This window comes from Penicillium daleae, assembly GCF_028827525.1.
Source record: "Penicillium daleae strain IBT 16125 chromosome Unknown utg000005l_segment0_segment0, whole genome shotgun sequence".
In the NCBI taxonomy this organism is placed as follows: Eukaryota; Fungi; Ascomycota; class Eurotiomycetes; order Eurotiales; family Aspergillaceae; genus Penicillium; species Penicillium daleae.
Window position 1 is genome coordinate 1,327,558 of NW_026623153.1, and position 17,395 is coordinate 1,344,952.

Genomic DNA, 17,395 nt, shown 5'->3' on the forward strand with positions numbered 1-17,395 from the left:
TTCAAGTTTCTGGGGAAGGCAGCCCATCCCCTTTTTGGTCGTCCCATCGCATCGCTCCTGCAGGGCGCGAGTCTTGGCGCGGAGCAGCTCCATCCTCTCCGCCGATCCCCTGCGAGCTTTCTTTTCCCCTCAACTTTCGGACGACCTTTGCACAACAGTTCCCTCGATCTCCAGTCAAACACGAGCCCAGTCATGAACGGCGCTGAATGCATGTTCGGACACGGGCAGACGCAAGCTCCCTTTGGCTTCCAAGCCAATGGCGCACCAGTCCCATGGGCGGAGGTATGTCGTCATCCCAATCTTTCTCTCGGCGGCACAAACCAAGCAGTGCAACAATGGACAAGAGACTTGCGACTGCCCTTTGTCTTCGTCCTTTCTTCCTCCTATTGATTCGTCCGTCCCCGCTTATATATTACCTCCTGTAACAGATTTTTTCTCGGCACGAGGCCATACTCAACTCGCACCTTGAGATGCTCAGTGCAGTGAAGGGTCAAATCGCGCCAGACAGCGAAATGTTCCGGACAGTGTCCTCCATGGTGACCAAGACGATCCAAGCGATGAATCAGTCTAAAGTTGCTCGAAAGCAAATGGTATGTGAACGTGGCCGGGTTACTCATCTGGATTATGTCACTGACGGATTCGTCTGCTCTAGCCCAACCGTATGCTCTGCCCCAGTCCCCTTGGATCTTGAGCATTTCCCCTCAAACTGTCGTTTACACCATGGCTAACAAGTTATTGCCACAGGAAAATCATCTGAAAACGTATTCAATACTCCCCGCTCCTCATCCTCCGCACCCAAGATGAATGCACAACCCGCCGCCACCCCGCAATCAACGGATACAGAGACTAGCAGCCGTAAGAAGAGATCCAGAACGGAGAAAGTGGACACGGCTATGCAGTATCAACCTCCAACGCCAGAAGATGATCCCCGAGCTCCCAAACGGCGGCGTGATCTGGCCGAAGAAGATGCTCGAAGTACACACTATGCCTCGTCCGGTTCCCAGGAAACAGAAGACATATCCGCAGAAGTTCAGAGACGCCTTAAAATCAGGGAAGAGAGGCGGCGCAAGAGAGAAAATTCCAAACCAGAGAAGCGCAAGCGCGAGAGTCTCATATCGAATGACAACGAATCGCCTGCTGGACCGTATCACAGGAAGAAGCGTGCACGGCGGATGAGCTCCGATCTGAAGAGGCATGGAGGACCACTGGTAGACAAGGAGACAGACGGGAGCACAAAACGAGTGAAGAAATCACACAATGGAGGCTAACCTTCCGACCGCAGGAAGGGTGGTGGTTCTTGTCTTGGATGGTCGGTCGAGTCAATCCACAGGTTCTAGCTTGTCACGTCCATCCTTACTTCTATTGTTCCTGACAGAAACAACTTTGTCGTTTTGGAGAGCGAGAGGAGGAGGCTAAAATCAATGACGGAGCTGATAGGCCGCTATTGTATTTCTACCCCTGACTGGCCTTTGTCAAAGGATGGGTTTTGTCAGAAAGCTATTGTCTAGTCTATTATTACTATCAACATTTCTTTCAAGACATCTTATGACATGCGTCGCCTTACAATTAGAACAAACACTTGAAACTCCCAGAACTTCTTTTACGTTGATCCGCCCCGGCGTGGTGAGGTGAATATTTAATGTCCAGCTCTTCCTGCTCTCCCAGTCTGGGGTATTACTTCAAGAACACATCCAACTAGCATCAACCAGACACCTTCGCTAGATCTCCCAAAGCAATCTTCGCTGACTTGTTCGAGTATCCATCCCGGCGGCCGTCATTTCTTCCGCTGCCCTTTTCGGAAACTATCTTTCCCAAACAAGCCAAAGGGAAACCCTCTGTGGATTAGTACTTCCAACAATCCAAAGCCCGTTTCGCCTTTTTGGGACTAGAAGAGGCTGAAAATAAAAGCGGACGACGAAGATTTCCCCGTACAGCGTCCGGTCTAGGATCATCGAACTAGCCCTAATTCCTCTCCCCAGCACTCTATATCCACGGATCTGTATGTCAAAATAGGCATTCTTCTTCCAAAAGAATCAGTTGCCATACCAAATTCGAATTCTACTAATCCTGCATTTCCAATCGGGGATAGTAGACTTCTACAGGACTCTGGTCAAAACGTCTTTCGCCCCCGTCTGTCCCTGGACTCTTCTTTCTTCTCTCCATCTCTCCTCCTTTACTCGAGATCAATCACTCCCATTCCGCCAAACTTCGTGAATCACGCCTGTTCTATACTGGCATCCAACACAGAAGAGGCCACCTCAGTCCTCCTCCTCGGGGTATCATATCAAGTGCGTCCGGGTCACTAGGTCGAATCTAAGTGGTCGGACTTCGGGGCTTCAACTACTGAAACTTGAGGGATTTCATTGCGTGCAAAAATTGTTCCAAAAATCATTTAGAAAACTGTTAAATCGTTCAAATCTTTTTAGTCACATCCCAAAAACAGCAAAGCGGGTAAAGACCCTGAAGTGGAAATCCGGCTCTTGGGAGGAGACAATAGGACTCCTCTTGTGTGATCTACTCTGGGGTTGAGGCTGGGGCTGAATCGCCCCCCAATTTACAAAGATGGCTGTCCGACGTCCAACCGGCCCGTCTTTTGGTGGAGGCAGAATGCGTCCTGCAGATAATCAACAAGCCGGGTCTCTTCGACCAACCACTAACGGCTCAGGACGAAGAAACAATGGATGGAATGGACACGGCAAGTCGAACTTACGGCACTACAATCAAGACAACCGCTCTCATAACTTCATTCATCATCAACCTGTCCACCACTTTGGCGAGAAACCACGAGTAAGCAATCCTTTGTGATGATTGAAATTGAATGATACTGATGATACTGACGATACTGACAACAACTTGCAGATCCAGCCACAAAAATGCAAATACTTCCGCCAGGCCAAGTCCCACCGTTATCCCAATCAACAGTTCCAAACCTATCAAGGTGGTGACTTCAATGCTCCCAAGCATGTCCAACATTTCCAAAACAACGCCGGTAGCGAGAACCCAGTAAGTGTTCCAATCGTCTCCTTGACTCTGTTTAAGCGCGGACTAACAACATCAATAGGTTCAACTCCAGACTGGATTCCAAGACCATCTGCGCGCACCTGCTCCACGCGGTCCCAAGAACCGCAACAACAAATGGCGCAATCGCCGAAATCAAGTAAGTCCCAACTGGAGAAACAATTTCATCTATCAAGCACTCACTGATATCTCCCAACAGGTCGCTCTCTACTCTGCTGTTCATGACATCGAAATGTTCGATGCTTCAAATATCGACACGGACATTGAAATGCCCGACGCTCCTCCACTGGAGTCTTACAATGTCGACAATTGGATCAACGAGCCTGTAAGTCAAGTCAATTTCATGAAATCTAAAACTGCCAACACTTATTCTAATAATGATTTCAATCAGACGCTCCTCGTCGCTGATGGCCTCGCTTCTGCGAATGCAATGCTCTCTCGAATTGAATACTTCGTCCGCACTGGCACCATGCCCGCTGACAATTTCACCCTCAGCGGTTGAATAATTTGTCTCAGCAATGATCAGTAATTTTTAAATTCGCCACAACAAATTTGATATTGAAGTCCTGGCCAAGGTTTTTACCTCGACGTGCCTTATCCCAAGAGCCGCGAGGAGATTTCCCTTGAGCCCCGTGGCACCAAATCAACCACCTCGACACAAGTCACAAGTCCACGGCCTAAATGGGAGGGCTATTTACATATCCACGCTTGGGTTGGAGATTTGCTACTATGTACCTCGTGCTGTTCATGTCTGGAGACAACCAAAGGGGAGTCATGGCTCTGGAGGTTGTTCCTCGGACTGAGCGGTACTTGGATTTTTCTCAAATTCCTGACAATCTCGTTACTTTCAGATTTATTTCTTCCAATACTTGCACATTATTGTATATCAGGATATTTGTTCGATGAGCATATTGATACTTGGGCTTACTTCACAATGGACAAAGACATTTCTCTTTTACTCAGACTCTCTTCACAGTTCTGACCATAGTAAAAATTCTAGCATTTTGACTTGTATTTTGGCCGTTTAGTCTAGAAGAAGTAATGTAGATTAGAATCACGAGAAAGCTATAGACCCTATTCGTGAACATGCTTGCTCGTCGATGCCTATGAATTTATCGGTGATTGAAGTATTATATATTCGATGTACCGAATTCCTGGTGAAAACAAGACCAAGAGACTCCAGAGGGGAGGATCACCATTCCATGAGTCTAGATAAAGAACCAAACGCCCATTCCCAATGCTGAATCGAAGGAGATATTGGTACAGAGATAAGTGCCGACAGATTGTAGGTATGTGCAGCGACATGAATGAAAGTCGCAGAGTCGAGGTCGAAAACGGCGGGAGCATTAAGTATATCGAGGATCGACCATCGAGTATCGAGGGGATGCAAGCCTGCAACAGAGAGAGGCTTTACTCGTCCTCGTCTTCCTCCACCTTCTTCCCCCAGTTCCAAACCTCCCAAACATGCTCATAAATCAAATCTCCATATCCCTTCCCTTCCTCCAATGCTTCCTTCTCCTTCCTCAACCGCTTCTCCATCCACCCCTCCTCCTCCCCACCCATCCACACCCTCTGCGCAACCCCCTTCTCTTGCATCTGCCGCGCCTTCAACCGCTCCAACTCATCACTGACAGAGCTGGCCTTTGCCTTGGACTCAGCCTCCGCCTCCCGAATCTGTGCATCCCGCGCCGCCCGTAGTCGGGCCTGGATTTCCTCCGCGCGCTCGCTGGGCAATTCCCGCATGATGCTGGGTGGACGGGATATCCGCGCTTCGATGCGCTCAACGATACTGCGACCTGTCCGCTCGCGGGTAATGTGATTTGCTGAGACGGCAAATGCACTGGCGAGGAGGACTGTGAGGTGATCGAATTTGCGGGGTGGGAGGGCGATTAGTACTGGCGAGGCAACGAGGAAGGTTATTGCCGCGTAGTTTTTGAAGCGCTCGTAGTCTGCTTCGCGGGACACTTCAGGATTCGGTGGTTGTTGTGGATTAGGAGTTGCCATGTTGAGCGATTGTGAGGTATGCAAGACTTTGTCGAGGCTATACTGGCTGTTTCAACTGGATATCTGATTGTAACGATTCATTCAATCTTGGATGCGTTCATTTCGCCGAAAATTTACGGGGGACAGTTCGTGCCAAGTATGCAGGTCATGTGACTAGGCCACTATGCTTTTTGGAGTAATAAGTTTACCGTTGAAAGCATTATTCATCATTGTATTTCAATCATGATTTGGTTCAGCCATGTTCTTATTTCCTTTGTTTTCTTTTGAAGGACAAAGAGGACCCTCGGTCTTGCCTTGGGTCTAGACTTAATTCCCCAAATCCCCACCACCAAAGCCTTCAGGTGTCAGCCACATTTTCAGAGCGGTGTGGTACGGCCAGGACGACAGTGTCAACCCATTGTCTGAAAGATAGTATCCAAACCTGCTTGGTTGGTTGGTTGGAGATGAAGAAATGAGCTCCGCTAACTACCGAATAGGACAAGTGCCAATGTCTATAAACACCACAAATAATGTAAATAGGAAATCTTCCATAAATCCCGCGACAATAATATTACCAGCGGGAGAATAGAAAAAGGCAAAGGATGCGGTAATGACATTCGGGTCCTTCTCGAACTCCTGCGTCCCCTCGGGATAACTCTTGGTCGTGCTAACTCTGCCCTCAAAATCTGTTGTCTCCATTCCGACAACACCGTCCTCGTACACCTGCAACCCCATAACATCGCAAAGGCCGATGTCTTGTAGAATCGCCCCTAACTCATTCACAAAATCCATCGGTGGCTCTGGAAAACCTTGCCCCCGTTTGTATTCATACGGGTACAACTTCCCCTGGTGGAATAGCCAACTGCAAGGCTTGATATTAGTGAGGTCGTTCGAGGCAATGGCGCGTCCATCACGCTCCATGTTCCGCTCGGCAGGGCTGAGGTTGAAGTGCCTGTGGATGAGGCAAACATGAATTCCTTCTCGACATTGTGCTTAAGACAATCTCGGATGACAGTGTTGATATGGTGCATGCCGTTTGCGGATTCGAACTTTTCGTTTACAGCATCAATAGACTGCGCTGTGGCATTGTGGTAAACGTCATGATCGTAGGAAGCTGGCGTTATGTTGCCATTGCGATGGTTAATGTGAGAAGAAGACACAGAAAAGATGCTGGTCACCTAGTAGGCTCTGCCTTTTCACTTCTTATCTGTTAGCGCCTTCGGGTCTCGGTCTTTCTACCCCGCCTGTTCTGCAACTGAAAAATGGGCCCCGTTGCACAGACACTGTTCGTAACTGTTGCTAAATCAGAGTGGGTCTAGGTTCGCTTCCAGTGTATATAGCGTAGATATTAGCCAACAGAATCGGGGGCTGAGCTCAAGGAACGGAAACCGTCCTGAATATAACCATAATCCCTGAAGACCCAGCCAGCCATCCTACGATCGACCAGTCTCTCCAAAGAAACATCTTTCCAATTTGAAACCGTTCAAATGGAGCCTACCAAGTATGCATGCTCCATCCTCTCTTTATTGTCGAGTGCGATCCATGTATGTATCACATTTTAAACAAATCTTGTTGACAGGACCGCCCTCTCTCCTTCGACGCCCATGGGACCCGGTGTGAAGGCAGTTTCGTTCTGTCCAGGTAAATTCAGCTGCCCGTTTGCGGCTCCCGCAGCGCAGGTGAATGAGCAACGCTAGAATGACGAAGGGATAATGGACTAGAAAGCAGATTGGACTGGATTGGATCGGGGCTGGTTCTGTGATTTTACTGCCCATCAATACTGCAAGAGCATCATGGAAGCCGAATAGCTCTTGGGCCAGTTAGCTGCGGAGCTCTGACGGCGTTTTGTAGCTAGCCTGATTTGGATTAGATCCCACGTTGCGGGTCCAAGACACGTCACCGTATCCTGCAACGAATTACTAGTTACTTTGTTCTGAACTCCATAAACTGATTTTTGAAAATCTGTTGGGATTATTAGCGCCATTCAGCATTAGGCATGGTAGTACCACACGAATAGCACATAACTTCTCGAGAAGATTTCCGGATTTCTGTCTATAGTAGTGAGTAAATGATGAGCGAATTTGTGCCGGACAGATGTTAGATAGAAACACAGTAGAAGATTCACGGCAAACTTTATACTCCAAGAAGAGAATTGCAATCACCTGGTCGAGTATGCTAGGAACTATTCTAGATTGAAGTGGCTCTTTGTTCTCCTCGTAGATCCATGATTCATCCTAGGAATCCGCGCATATTGTTCAACGGTGCCATCTAGCAATCGTAGAGCTAAGATCTCCTAATATGAGGCGGTCTAGCCCCGACTTCTCTGTTGTGTTAATCTGCATCACGTGCATTTCCTAATATCTTGGTACCCCCCACTTTAACCAAGAACTTGCTTAAGTCTACCATAGCTTAAGGAACATATCTACTATCCGTCCCTTCCAGCTTCTCACCTTCTGCGTCCCATCGCGAGAACGCTGTGGATAGGCTGCCTAAGGCACTGATACAGGTGGACCAGCGACGAGGGAGCGAGGGAGGGATCGGAAGGTTTCACTGCATTCCCACTGTAATCAATAACCATTTCCACAGCCCAGTTAGGATATTAGGCACATATGATTCGATGATTCAGACGAGTTTCAGGGGGCTTTTGATTGGATTACAGTACAGTAATCTTCTCACGTCATACGCATGACTGTTGTACGGTCGATAGAACGTTCAAAGCTCATATGAATCTATCCAACCCTTTGCCATTTCCTCGGTTCATACTCGAGCTCCCCGTCCAGAATCAGATACGCCCCTTGCGTATATCATGCGCGTGGAGTGATCTCATCTACCTGCCGATCACCGTCGGAACAACGTGGCGAAGCTTTAACCGTTCAGTGGAGGTCATCCTGTACCAGCCACTGATGTACTGGACCGGTCGGTCGGATCGGTTCGTATCCTATCATAAGAAATCCCTCGTCCAGGGATACCGCCAGAGTCTGTCCTACTAAGCTTTTTTTCTGCAAGATTACGGTCATTATTACGACGCCAGGTAGACGAAGTGGATCCTGGATTTACGTCCTGTGCGCCAGCCACAATAGGAAGATTCTAGGGAGTTAAAGATAGATATTACAGTACGTACTTTGTGATTAGACCAGTGGTCTCAAAAAAGCAACAAAATACCCTGCCAGTCTAGTAGTATGAAACCGTAATCCTGTGCGATACGGCGCATCCTTATCCCCCCTGTCGACCCATATAAAACCACCCCATACCCCCTCGCCCTCCTTCCTTGACCTCCAGGCCCCGATCTACTCATCCCTAATAGGCTGCTCATTTTCCTTCACAAACCAACTCAACCAACGCCCAGCTTCGCTGACCTTCAAAAATGTTCGGCAACGGTCTCTTCAACTGGTTCTCCTCCTCCAAGCAGGAGCCCACCAACGGCGCTACATGGGACGCGACCACCGCCTCCGTCCACAACCAGCAGCCCACCAGCCCCGAGGCGCCCTCCCCCGAGCGTGTCGTCACTGAGCAGCCCGTATGTAGCTTCAATATCTCACACTCAGATCTCCTTCATCCAGGCTGGCTCTCCATTTGCTAACACATTACTTTGCGACTCTAGAACTCTCAGGAGAACATGAAGCTGCGCGGTGGTGGTGCCGGCGACGTCTGCTGCGGCGTGTAAGTGTTCCCCTTGCTCAGGTTCCTCATTTCATGCGGCCCGGCCCGGTGCACCAGAGAATGCAGGATGCTTCCTTCTGCAGGCGCTTGCTACTTCCGTATATTTTTGAAGCCTACTGACGCGTTCTAGCTGCGCCGGTCTGCTCTGCTTCGAATGCTGCGAGGACTGCTGCTAAACGATGACCCAACACCCATAATCTCGGCTCAAGGTCGTGATCCCTGTGAATCGAAACGTTGAACGAATGGGCATACCCGATTCCCGCGCATTTGATGACCCATCAACTTAATAATCTCCTCGATGTCGCGAGCGATGGCTACGAAAACCATGAGGGCTGTGCACTTTTTTGTGCGGGAACTGGTTGTGCTCATTCTATTCCGTTCGGTCAACTTCAGTATTTTCCCAAAGATACCGCTTGCGATTTGAGATGCCCCATTAATGTGATGATTGTGATTCTTAACTTTTGGGTTTTTTTCTGGTTTTATTGCGCCTTTTGACTCTCTTGCACAGAAACCGTGTCTGCCTGGTGCCTGCAATTGGAGTCAGGGCTATTTTGAGAATATCCTTTAGCCGAGCAATCCCATTGAATTTTCTTACTACCGTATCTAAGATTTCGCCTTTTCCTTGGAATATGAGAAATATTTTGAAGGTACTCATTGGATACTTTCCTTGCTGGTTTTGCAAAAAATTGGGAATGCGGAGCAGAGACTCAGAAATCAAGTTAGGTTGTAGCAAGACTAGGAGAGCCTATTCATTTCTTAGGCATATTGTAGGAAGGAGCAGCATCATAACTTGACGATTCCAGTCCATGCTTGCACCAAACCGCATTTCATTGCAGTCCCTAGAAACGAGAGAAGGGCAACCTGCAATCGTCAGTAGAGGTACCTCGGCTTCCACATACAATGTTAAGAGTTGAATACTCACCACTTTCCGCGCAGGGTAATAACAGCCCAATTATTCCCATCCGCATCAGTCTCCTTCTCCACCTTGGTCGAGAAAGATATAGCACTCATAATGCCATCCCCAAACTTCTCATTCAGCACCGCCTTGTACGCATACCCATAGTTCTGCACAATCTCATACAACCGATAGATCAGTGGCTCCTTGGGTGGCATCTCGACCGACTTGCCACGATCGGGGAAGCCACTGAGCTGCCCTTCCAAGTGAGCATGGTCGATGCTCAGCAGTTCGGATAGTTTCTGGATATCCTCCGGGGAAGCTTTAGCTTGGCCGTAGAAGATAGCGGCCACGGCTACTTCATTGCGGCCGATGTGCTGGGCAATCTGCTCGAAGCTGAGCTTTTTATTGGCTTTTGCTGTGAAAAGGGTAGCTGAAGAGGAGGGGAGATTGGGGTGTTGGGAGGTCTGGAATGTTTATTAGTATAGAAGTTGGTGATGTTGATAGTAACCTTAGGGCTGGCATACGTCGAGAGTGGCGAGAGACATGATGGTTGGTTGTTTGAGAGATCAGGAATAGTTCAAAATTGGAATGAAGTCAGAGAATATATGAAAAGTGGCGAAATGAGGGGGATCATTGTTTGACCCTGTTATCAATGATGATCGGGGTATGATGGTTGTCACTGACATGCGGGGCAGATAAGGACTTTTGATGCTGCGATGACGTGTGTGGGGAATTCTCCGCGGAGGACAGAGGACTCTCTCAGAAGGGTTCTTATCAACAGTAAAGGATGTAGGACATTATTCTATCGCGATCAAAAAAATAGTAAACTTAAATCTCGGATCTGATCTGAATAATACTTGGTCCCATAGAAGCCCGAGAGATAGAAACGCGATGATGAATCTCTATGAGGTTACCAAGGTCCCCCCCCCCCCCCCCCCCCGCGCCGGACGGTACGAAATCATCGAAGACATGGAAGATGTATACTGTGATTCCCTCCCATCAGAAAGATCACCTTCTTGTTTTCTCTTTCCAAACGACCAGCTATACAACAACAGTTGTTGATTGTGGGTATATGTTAGAGTCGTGGCTGGTCGAAACGTTACGTGTGCTACTCTCAGCCATGTCAGAACATAGCATTATTCTGACCTAATAATGTTATGTTCTGAGAGATTGGGTCTTTTGGCCTGTTTGGCTACCGGGTCTGGGCTCATGTCGTAAGTAATAGTACCACCCTAAGTTACTTCAAGGTGCTTATATAACGCTCGCCTCGGCTGGTTAAACAAACACGACTCGTAGGGCTGAGAAGCGGACGCAAATACACACTGGCTAGAAGGATAGCATGAAGGTCGCATGACGTGCTCTACAAAGGACTTAGGCATTATCTAGGATGCATGAAGCCTTCGCGATGATCTGCCGAATATACCTTTTTCTTTGAGTTTCATCTACTGGCAGGACCTATTTTCGTTCTCGGCCGTACTGATCCGTTAGGCGATCCGCGGCCACGTTGCATCCCACGGTCCGTGGTCCATGGCCCACGGCCCCACTCTGCACGAGCAACGGAAGTCCCAAGGACAAAGACGAAGAAATACAGTAAACAGCCCATCACAACCTCCTAGACACAGACAATCCCTCAGTTGGTGTCTATCATACACTACACTTTTCAAGCCTTGTACCTGTCAGCTAGGTCAGCTCAGCTCAGCTCAGCCCAACTCCACAAGAACCAGATGCCCAGGATCGCGGAGCCTCGCGACTGGTCCAGCACAGCCACGGCTCCCGTCCCCCCATCGTGGCTTGGCAGCGGGGCATTTAGAGCGGTTTAAAACAAACCCCCCGCCCCAGGCATCTTATTTCTCCGCTGATTTTCTTTGCATTTTGTTTATTCCTTCCTTACACTTATCTGTCACCATGTCGCAGAATAATGACTTGGCCTATGGCCGCTACTACGAATCGGACCGCGGGTCGGGCGAGGGCTCTAGAGGTCTAAGCGACACCTTCAAGAAGCTCAAGGATACCTACAAGACTCACTCCAAGCCGTCCGGTCAGGGATATGGCCAGGGTGGTGCCCAGGGGGTAAGTGTCATGGTCCCAATTGTTTCCTAGACTTTGTCTAACGTATGCAGTCGTCGCAACAGAATTATCAGGACCAGAGTCAAGGCCCATACGGGTACAGCCACGGTCCACAAGGCCAGCAAGGCCAACAGGGCCAGCAAGGCCAACAGGGTCAGCAACAGCAGTATTACTCGGGCCAGACCCCGCAGGACCAGAATCACCCACAGAAAGAAGATAAAATCCAAGGATTACTGGGCAAGATCCAAGGTACCGTGACCGATCTTGGTTCCGGTTTGGCTACCAAACTCGGAACCGCCATCGATCCACAGGCCTACGCCGCGTATGGAGCGACCAAGCCCAGCTCAGAGCACCGTTTTGGCAGCTTCGCTCCTCCCCGTGAACACAATGATGTGAAGCCATACGTCGATGGTTGCTCCTATTTCTGGGCAGTGTCAGTGGCGCTGGAGAATGCGCGCGAGTCGATCTGGATTCTTGACTGTAAGTTCGGATCTTTCGGGGACATGCATTGGAACAGTATGCTAATTTGTTCATTAGGGTGGCTATCTCCCGAACTCTACCTGAGAAGGCCTCCCGCTGAGAATGAAAAATACCGACTGGACCGAATGCTCAAGGATGCTGCAGTTCGTGGCGTGCGCGTGAATATTATTGTTTACAAGGAAGTCACCCAGGCTTTGACGCTGTCCTCCGCCCACACCAAGCATGCCCTGGAAGGCCTCCACCCCAATATTGCTGTCTTCCGCCACCCTGATCATCTGCCTGATCGCCAGGCATTGGTATCCGATATCGCGCACTCGTTCGAGAACCTTTCGCTCACCTCCACCAGCCTCTCGAAAATGTCCAAGGACACCTTGAAAGGCCTGTATGGCACGACCGACGATGTCATTCTATACTGGGCTCACCACGAGAAATTGTGTCTCATTGACGGCCAAATCGCTTTCATGGGCGGCTTGGATCTGTGCTTCGGCCGATGGGACACTCATCAGCACGCAATTTCCGATGTGCACCCGTCGAACATCAACGAAACCGTCTTCCCGGGACAGGACTACAACAACTCCCGTGTCCTCGACTTCCACAATGTCTCGGAGTGGGAGCAAAACCAGCTCGATCGACTGACCACATCTCGCATGGGATGGTCGGACATTTCGATCGGCCTGCGAGGCCCGGTTGTCGAGGACCTTCGACGCCACTTCGTGGAGCGCTGGAACTTTATCTACGATTCGAAGTACCAGGTTCGTCAGAATACTAGGTATACACGACTTGCACTCTTTGGACAACCTACTTCATCTTCTGGACCGCAACCCGGTGCTGCACAGCAGCCGGGACAAAACCAGTCCGGAGCACCCAATCAGTCACAGCCCCAGCCCCAGCAGCAGCAGGCATCGACTCCCCCTGTGGCAGACTCAGCAGTCTAGTACCACAAGCCAGCAACAACAAGGGTCAACTCCTCAATGGCAAGCCTCGCAATCCACAGGAACGCCGAGCTACCCGCCGCCTCCTACCCAGACATCTTCGAGCCCCCAGCCGCAACAATATCAGCAGCAGCAGTACAATACCTCTTCATCTTATCAGTCTAGTAACACGCCCAGCTACCCTCCCCCACCCGGGCAACACTCGTCCGATCAGAGTCACCAGCAACAGCCGCAAATCCCTGCTCCATCCTCGCAAGCATACCACTCTGATAACACTCAAAGCTACCAATCTGGCCCAAGCCCATCATCAACCCCCAATCAGCCATCCCCAAGCCAAGGATCCCACCAGTACAGCTACACGGGTGATTCATTCCCTCCACCACCCCCAGGACCGCCACCAAGCCAGTCTCCTGCAAGTCAGACATATCAACATCAGCAGCAACAGACCCAAGCACCCTCCTACCCTCCACCGCCAACCCAAAGTCCCAGCGGCTCGACCCAGCAGAGCCAGCAACAGGGCCAGACTCCCTACTACCCACCTCCACCTGGCCAGGAAACTTCCCATTCCGGCACACGTGGAATTGACGACTACAACTATGGAGGTGACCAGAGTCGGGGCTTCGCGCCGAAGGGCTTCATTGATAATATCACACAGATTCGTGGCCAGCTCGCCGGCCAGATCCACCAGTACCAGGATCGGCTTACCACGTACGGTCGCCCACAGTCGCAGGGTCGTGGCAACATGTCTTGCCAGATTGTCCGCAGCTGTGCCAAATGGAGTAACGGCAGCCCGGTCGAGCACTCAATTGCTGATGCGTATGCTGCCATTATCAAAAACAGCCAGCATTTCGTGTATATTGAGAATCAGTTCTTCATCACGGCCACTGGGGACTCGCAGCACCCCGTGAAAAACCAGATCGGTGCTGCCATTGTTGAGCGTATTCTGCGCGCCGCTCGTGCTGGCCAGAAGTACAAGATCATCGTGGTGATGCCTTCGGTACCCTCCTTTGCGGGTGACCTCCATGATGACGAAACCTTGGGTACTCGTGCTATCATGGAGTTCCAGTATAACTCAATCAACCGTGGCGGAAACAGCATTATGGAAATGATCGCCAAGGAAGGGTTCAATCCAATGGAATACATTCGTTTCTACAACCTGCGAAATTATGATCGGATCAACAACGCTGGACTTCTTTCTGCTGTGGAGCGGGAGAGCGGCGTTCCCTACGAGGACGCTCGCAAGCAGTACGATCAGCAGACAGCCGGTGCTGCTGGCTATCCTGCGCCTCCCCCTGGACCTGATGCTACACGCAGCGCATTCGATACGTCTGCTCCGTTCCAGCAGTACCAGCAAGCAGCCCAGAATCACAATCAGGGTGGCAAGCCTGCTGGATCTGGCCAATGGGACAGTGTTAGCTCGTGCTACATGCTGGGCGGGCAGGATATTCGCAATGTGCCGTGGGATGGACACCCCGACGCCGAAATCGACGCTTTCGTGAGCGAGGAACTCTATATTCACTCCAAGGTAAGTTACAAGCCGCCCTAGATACAATCCAGATGATGCCTTCTAACAATGAATAGGTGATGATCGCCGACGACCGCGTGGTGATCTGCGGCTCCGCCAACCTCAACGACCGCTCCCAGCTTGGCTACCACGACTCCGAGATAGCTGTCATCATCGAGGACTTTACTCCCCTTCAGTCTAACATGAACGGCCAACCCTGGATGGCCAGCCGCTTTGCCGCATCCCTGCGCCGCGAACTATTCCGCAAGCACCTGGGTCTGCTTCCTCCCCAGGACTATAAGCGTCCCAACGCCAGCTTCGAACCTCCCGGTGTCCCCGATAACTTCGACCTCGAATGCCCCGAAAGCAAGGTCGTCGCCGATCCACTCGCGGACACCCTCCAAAGCCTGTGGAACTCGCGTGCACACACCAACACTGAGGTCTTCCGCAAGGTCTTCCACGCTGTTCCCGACGATGTCGTGCGTAACTGGGCTACTTACAAGGAGTTCTACGAGTACTACTTCCACAAGGCGGATAAGGAGGCCGAGAATAAGGATGGTTCCAGCCGGCCTCCACGATTCCAGTGGGGTCACGTTGTGCGTGATGACTTCGCACCTGGTGCGGAGGGCGCGAAGCAGGTTAAGGAATTGTTGAGCCAGGTTAAGGGTACATTGGTGGAAATGCCATTGATGTTTTTGATTGAGGAGGATATTGCGAAGGAAGGTATTACGTTGAATGAATTCACGCAGCCGATTTATACTTAGGTGGGTCGGGATTTGACTGTCTGCCCGAAGGATGGAATGAGATGAACTTTGCATTTTGCGAATGTTTTATTAAGACTGGATTCTTTCTGGCTTGCTTCTTTCTGTACATGAGAGTGCCAATATCAAAGTATATTTTCCAAGTGATGGAAGGACTAGCCATGCTTCCAATATCTCGTAGTTGCCGTATTCATCGAACGGGTTTTGGAGTGGGCTTGCTGGAAGCCTTTCACCAACATCCTACCTAATTCGTTTCGGAGAGCACTTTCCATTCCGCGAATTCAAAGACCGCAGGCTCAAAGCATGGTTTACCGTAAGCACCTTGTGCATAAATTGCGAAATGAGAACCAGTGTTGGGTGATTCCTTTCCTGATCGGCGATGCGTCAATGCCTTGCTGGGAATTTCGCCCAATTTGACCGGATCGGAAGCAGTAGAATGACTGTCATTTTGGATGGAGAAGAAGAGCTCGTATCTTGTAGGGTAGGCACGAATGATGAGTTCAACGTCACGACACTCGAGAGGTAATTCATGCGTGAATTCCTAGTTGATTTAGTTAGCACGTTGGTAAACATGCACTACAATTCCGAGTCCGAAGAACAAACCTTGAACTGATCCTCCACTTCATTGTAACAACGTGATACTATCTCTAGCCCTGACTTGCTCTCGTCAAATGGCTTTCGAAGTCCAATGGAAGCATAGGCAAATTGCGACCACCAAATAGCCGTTCCCGCTTCGTGGCCAGCCTCCTTGGGTGCAAAACTAAACTTAACTCTCCAGTCACCGGAGAACCCAGTCTGCTTCCGCAGCAGCATAGATGGACATTCGAAATCATCAATGCGATATGCGTTTCCATAGAGGCTCAGCGATCCTGGCTGCTCTGATAAAGAGTAATCTTTCTTCAAGGGGGTTCGCAGATGATACCAGCCAAGCTGGAGCGTTGAATCCTGAAACTCGTCCCTCCATACCTGCGGCTTCGAGAGAAGCTCCATGCCCCTCGCCTGCATTTGGATGCTAATGGGCTTGCGCCGTTGACAATTGGCCAGCCGTCAATCCATTCAACGTGACTCATGAAGGTCTCGCGACCGAGTTGTGAAAGCAGTTCAGACTTTTCACCCTGGGGCCGGACTCCCAAAAACACAGCGACCCAATCCCCGTTTGCAGTTTCGATGAAATCCAAATGTCCCGTGTTTCGGATCGAAGGATCATTGTCATTGAAGATCACCGGATTCACAGTGCCCTTAGGACCTTCCTCCCAAGGGCCAAAGGGTCCTGCGGTACTGCGGAAAATCCATTGTTGGTGACCTTCATCAGTGCCGCCCTCGGCTGTACTGAGATAGTAGAAGCCATCCTTTTTGAAGATGTGAGGTCCCTCGGCAATTCCAAGACCGAAATCCGACAAGCGGTTCCATTTAGCTGGTCCAAGGCACCGACCGGTGACGAGATCAATTTCCGCGGTGAAAGTTGCGAGCCCAAGGCCGTGCTTTTTTATTCTCGGCTCGGTGATCAGGTTGACGGCAGAAAAGTACACCTTGCCATCGTCATCAAAGAAAAGCTTTTTAATCATTAGAATGCCACTTGGTTTCCCGTAGACTAACTACTTACATCTTGGTCAATTCCAGGGACGTCGAAAAATGTTGGGTCAGACCAGGAAGACGAGTCCCAGATATTTGTGGTGGACACGTAGAATCCCCGAGGGATGACAATATCCTGCGAAATTGTTAGCAATGTTCTCTATCAAGCTCGAGGATGAGCGGAGGGTAACTAACCCATTCCTTCGGGCGGAATCGATGCGTGCATCCTACGGAGACATAGAATCGCCCGTCATGGTAACGAATAGTAGGCGCCCATAGTCCGCCAGAGGGCTCAGTCGTCCGCATATTGATTTGCGAATGTCTCGTAATGACATGACCAATGAGCGTCCATCGTAGGAGATCTTTGCTGTGGTACACCGAAATACCAGGATAGTACTCAAATGTAGAAGTCACCAAGAAGTAATCGCCATTCACCCGACAGATTGAAGGATCTGGGTTGAAGCCGGGAATGATGGGATTGTTGAAGGCCCCGCCGGAAGACATGATGAGGCCGCGAGCT

General features: G+C 50.1%; 8 protein-coding genes across 8 annotated transcripts; 4 read left to right on the top strand and 4 right to left on the bottom strand.

The window, feature by feature from the left end:
* Positions 1-192: 192 nt before the first annotated feature.
* Positions 193-1,268, top strand: N7458_004749 (DNA polymerase delta catalytic subunit; the record flags this gene model as incomplete). The annotated part of the gene is made up of 4 exons (XM_056908131.1): positions 193-282; positions 429-590; positions 653-659; positions 745-1,268. 4 exons carry the CDS (start codon positions 193-195, stop codon positions 1,266-1,268), a joined length of 783 nt encoding a protein of 260 aa, XP_056766749.1.
* Positions 1,269-2,562: 1,294 nt separating this feature from the next.
* N7458_004750 (uncharacterized protein) lies at positions 2,563-3,520 on the top strand (the record flags this gene model as incomplete). Its single annotated transcript, XM_056908132.1, has 4 exons — positions 2,563-2,787; positions 2,860-3,003; positions 3,062-3,157; positions 3,218-3,520. 4 exons carry the CDS (start codon positions 2,563-2,565, stop codon positions 3,518-3,520), a joined length of 768 nt encoding a protein of 255 aa, XP_056766750.1.
* A 908-nt stretch (positions 3,521-4,428) lies between these two features.
* N7458_004751 (uncharacterized protein) lies at positions 4,429-5,022 on the bottom strand (the record flags this gene model as incomplete). Its single annotated transcript, XM_056908133.1, has 1 exon — positions 4,429-5,022. One exon carries the CDS (start codon positions 5,020-5,022, stop codon positions 4,429-4,431), a length of 594 nt encoding a protein of 197 aa, XP_056766751.1.
* Positions 5,023-5,487: 465 nt separating this feature from the next.
* On the bottom strand, positions 5,488-5,922 carry N7458_004752 (uncharacterized protein; the record flags this gene model as incomplete). The annotated part of the gene is made up of 1 exon (XM_056908134.1): positions 5,488-5,922. The coding sequence occupies one exon, from the start codon at positions 5,920-5,922 to the stop codon at positions 5,488-5,490; it is 435 nt and encodes a 144-aa protein (XP_056766752.1).
* A 2,443-nt stretch (positions 5,923-8,365) lies between these two features.
* N7458_004753 (uncharacterized protein) lies at positions 8,366-8,837 on the top strand (the record flags this gene model as incomplete). Its single annotated transcript, XM_056908135.1, has 3 exons — positions 8,366-8,518; positions 8,603-8,661; positions 8,792-8,837. The coding sequence occupies 3 exons, from the start codon at positions 8,366-8,368 to the stop codon at positions 8,835-8,837; spliced, it is 258 nt and encodes an 85-aa protein (XP_056766753.1).
* Positions 8,838-9,500: 663 nt separating this feature from the next.
* On the bottom strand, positions 9,501-10,104 carry cyn1 (putative cyanate hydratase; the record flags this gene model as incomplete). Its single annotated transcript, XM_056908136.1, has 3 exons — positions 9,501-9,522; positions 9,584-10,023; positions 10,084-10,104. The coding sequence occupies 3 exons, from the start codon at positions 10,102-10,104 to the stop codon at positions 9,501-9,503; spliced, it is 483 nt and encodes a 160-aa protein (XP_056766754.1).
* Positions 10,105-11,464: 1,360 nt separating this feature from the next.
* On the top strand, positions 11,465-15,306 carry pld2 (putative phospholipase D (PLD); the record flags this gene model as incomplete). The annotated part of the gene is made up of 5 exons (XM_056908137.1): positions 11,465-11,629; positions 11,680-12,106; positions 12,164-13,035; positions 13,133-14,563; positions 14,620-15,306. The coding sequence occupies 5 exons, from the start codon at positions 11,465-11,467 to the stop codon at positions 15,304-15,306; spliced, it is 3,582 nt and encodes a 1,193-aa protein (XP_056766755.1).
* Positions 15,307-15,547: 241 nt separating this feature from the next.
* Positions 15,548-17,379, bottom strand: N7458_004756 (glycoside hydrolase family 43 protein; the record flags this gene model as incomplete). Its single annotated transcript, XM_056908138.1, has 5 exons — positions 15,548-15,844; positions 15,907-16,302; positions 16,338-16,856; positions 16,907-17,011; positions 17,071-17,379. The coding sequence occupies 5 exons, from the start codon at positions 17,377-17,379 to the stop codon at positions 15,548-15,550; spliced, it is 1,626 nt and encodes a 541-aa protein (XP_056766756.1).
* Positions 17,380-17,395: the final 16 nt, after the last annotated feature.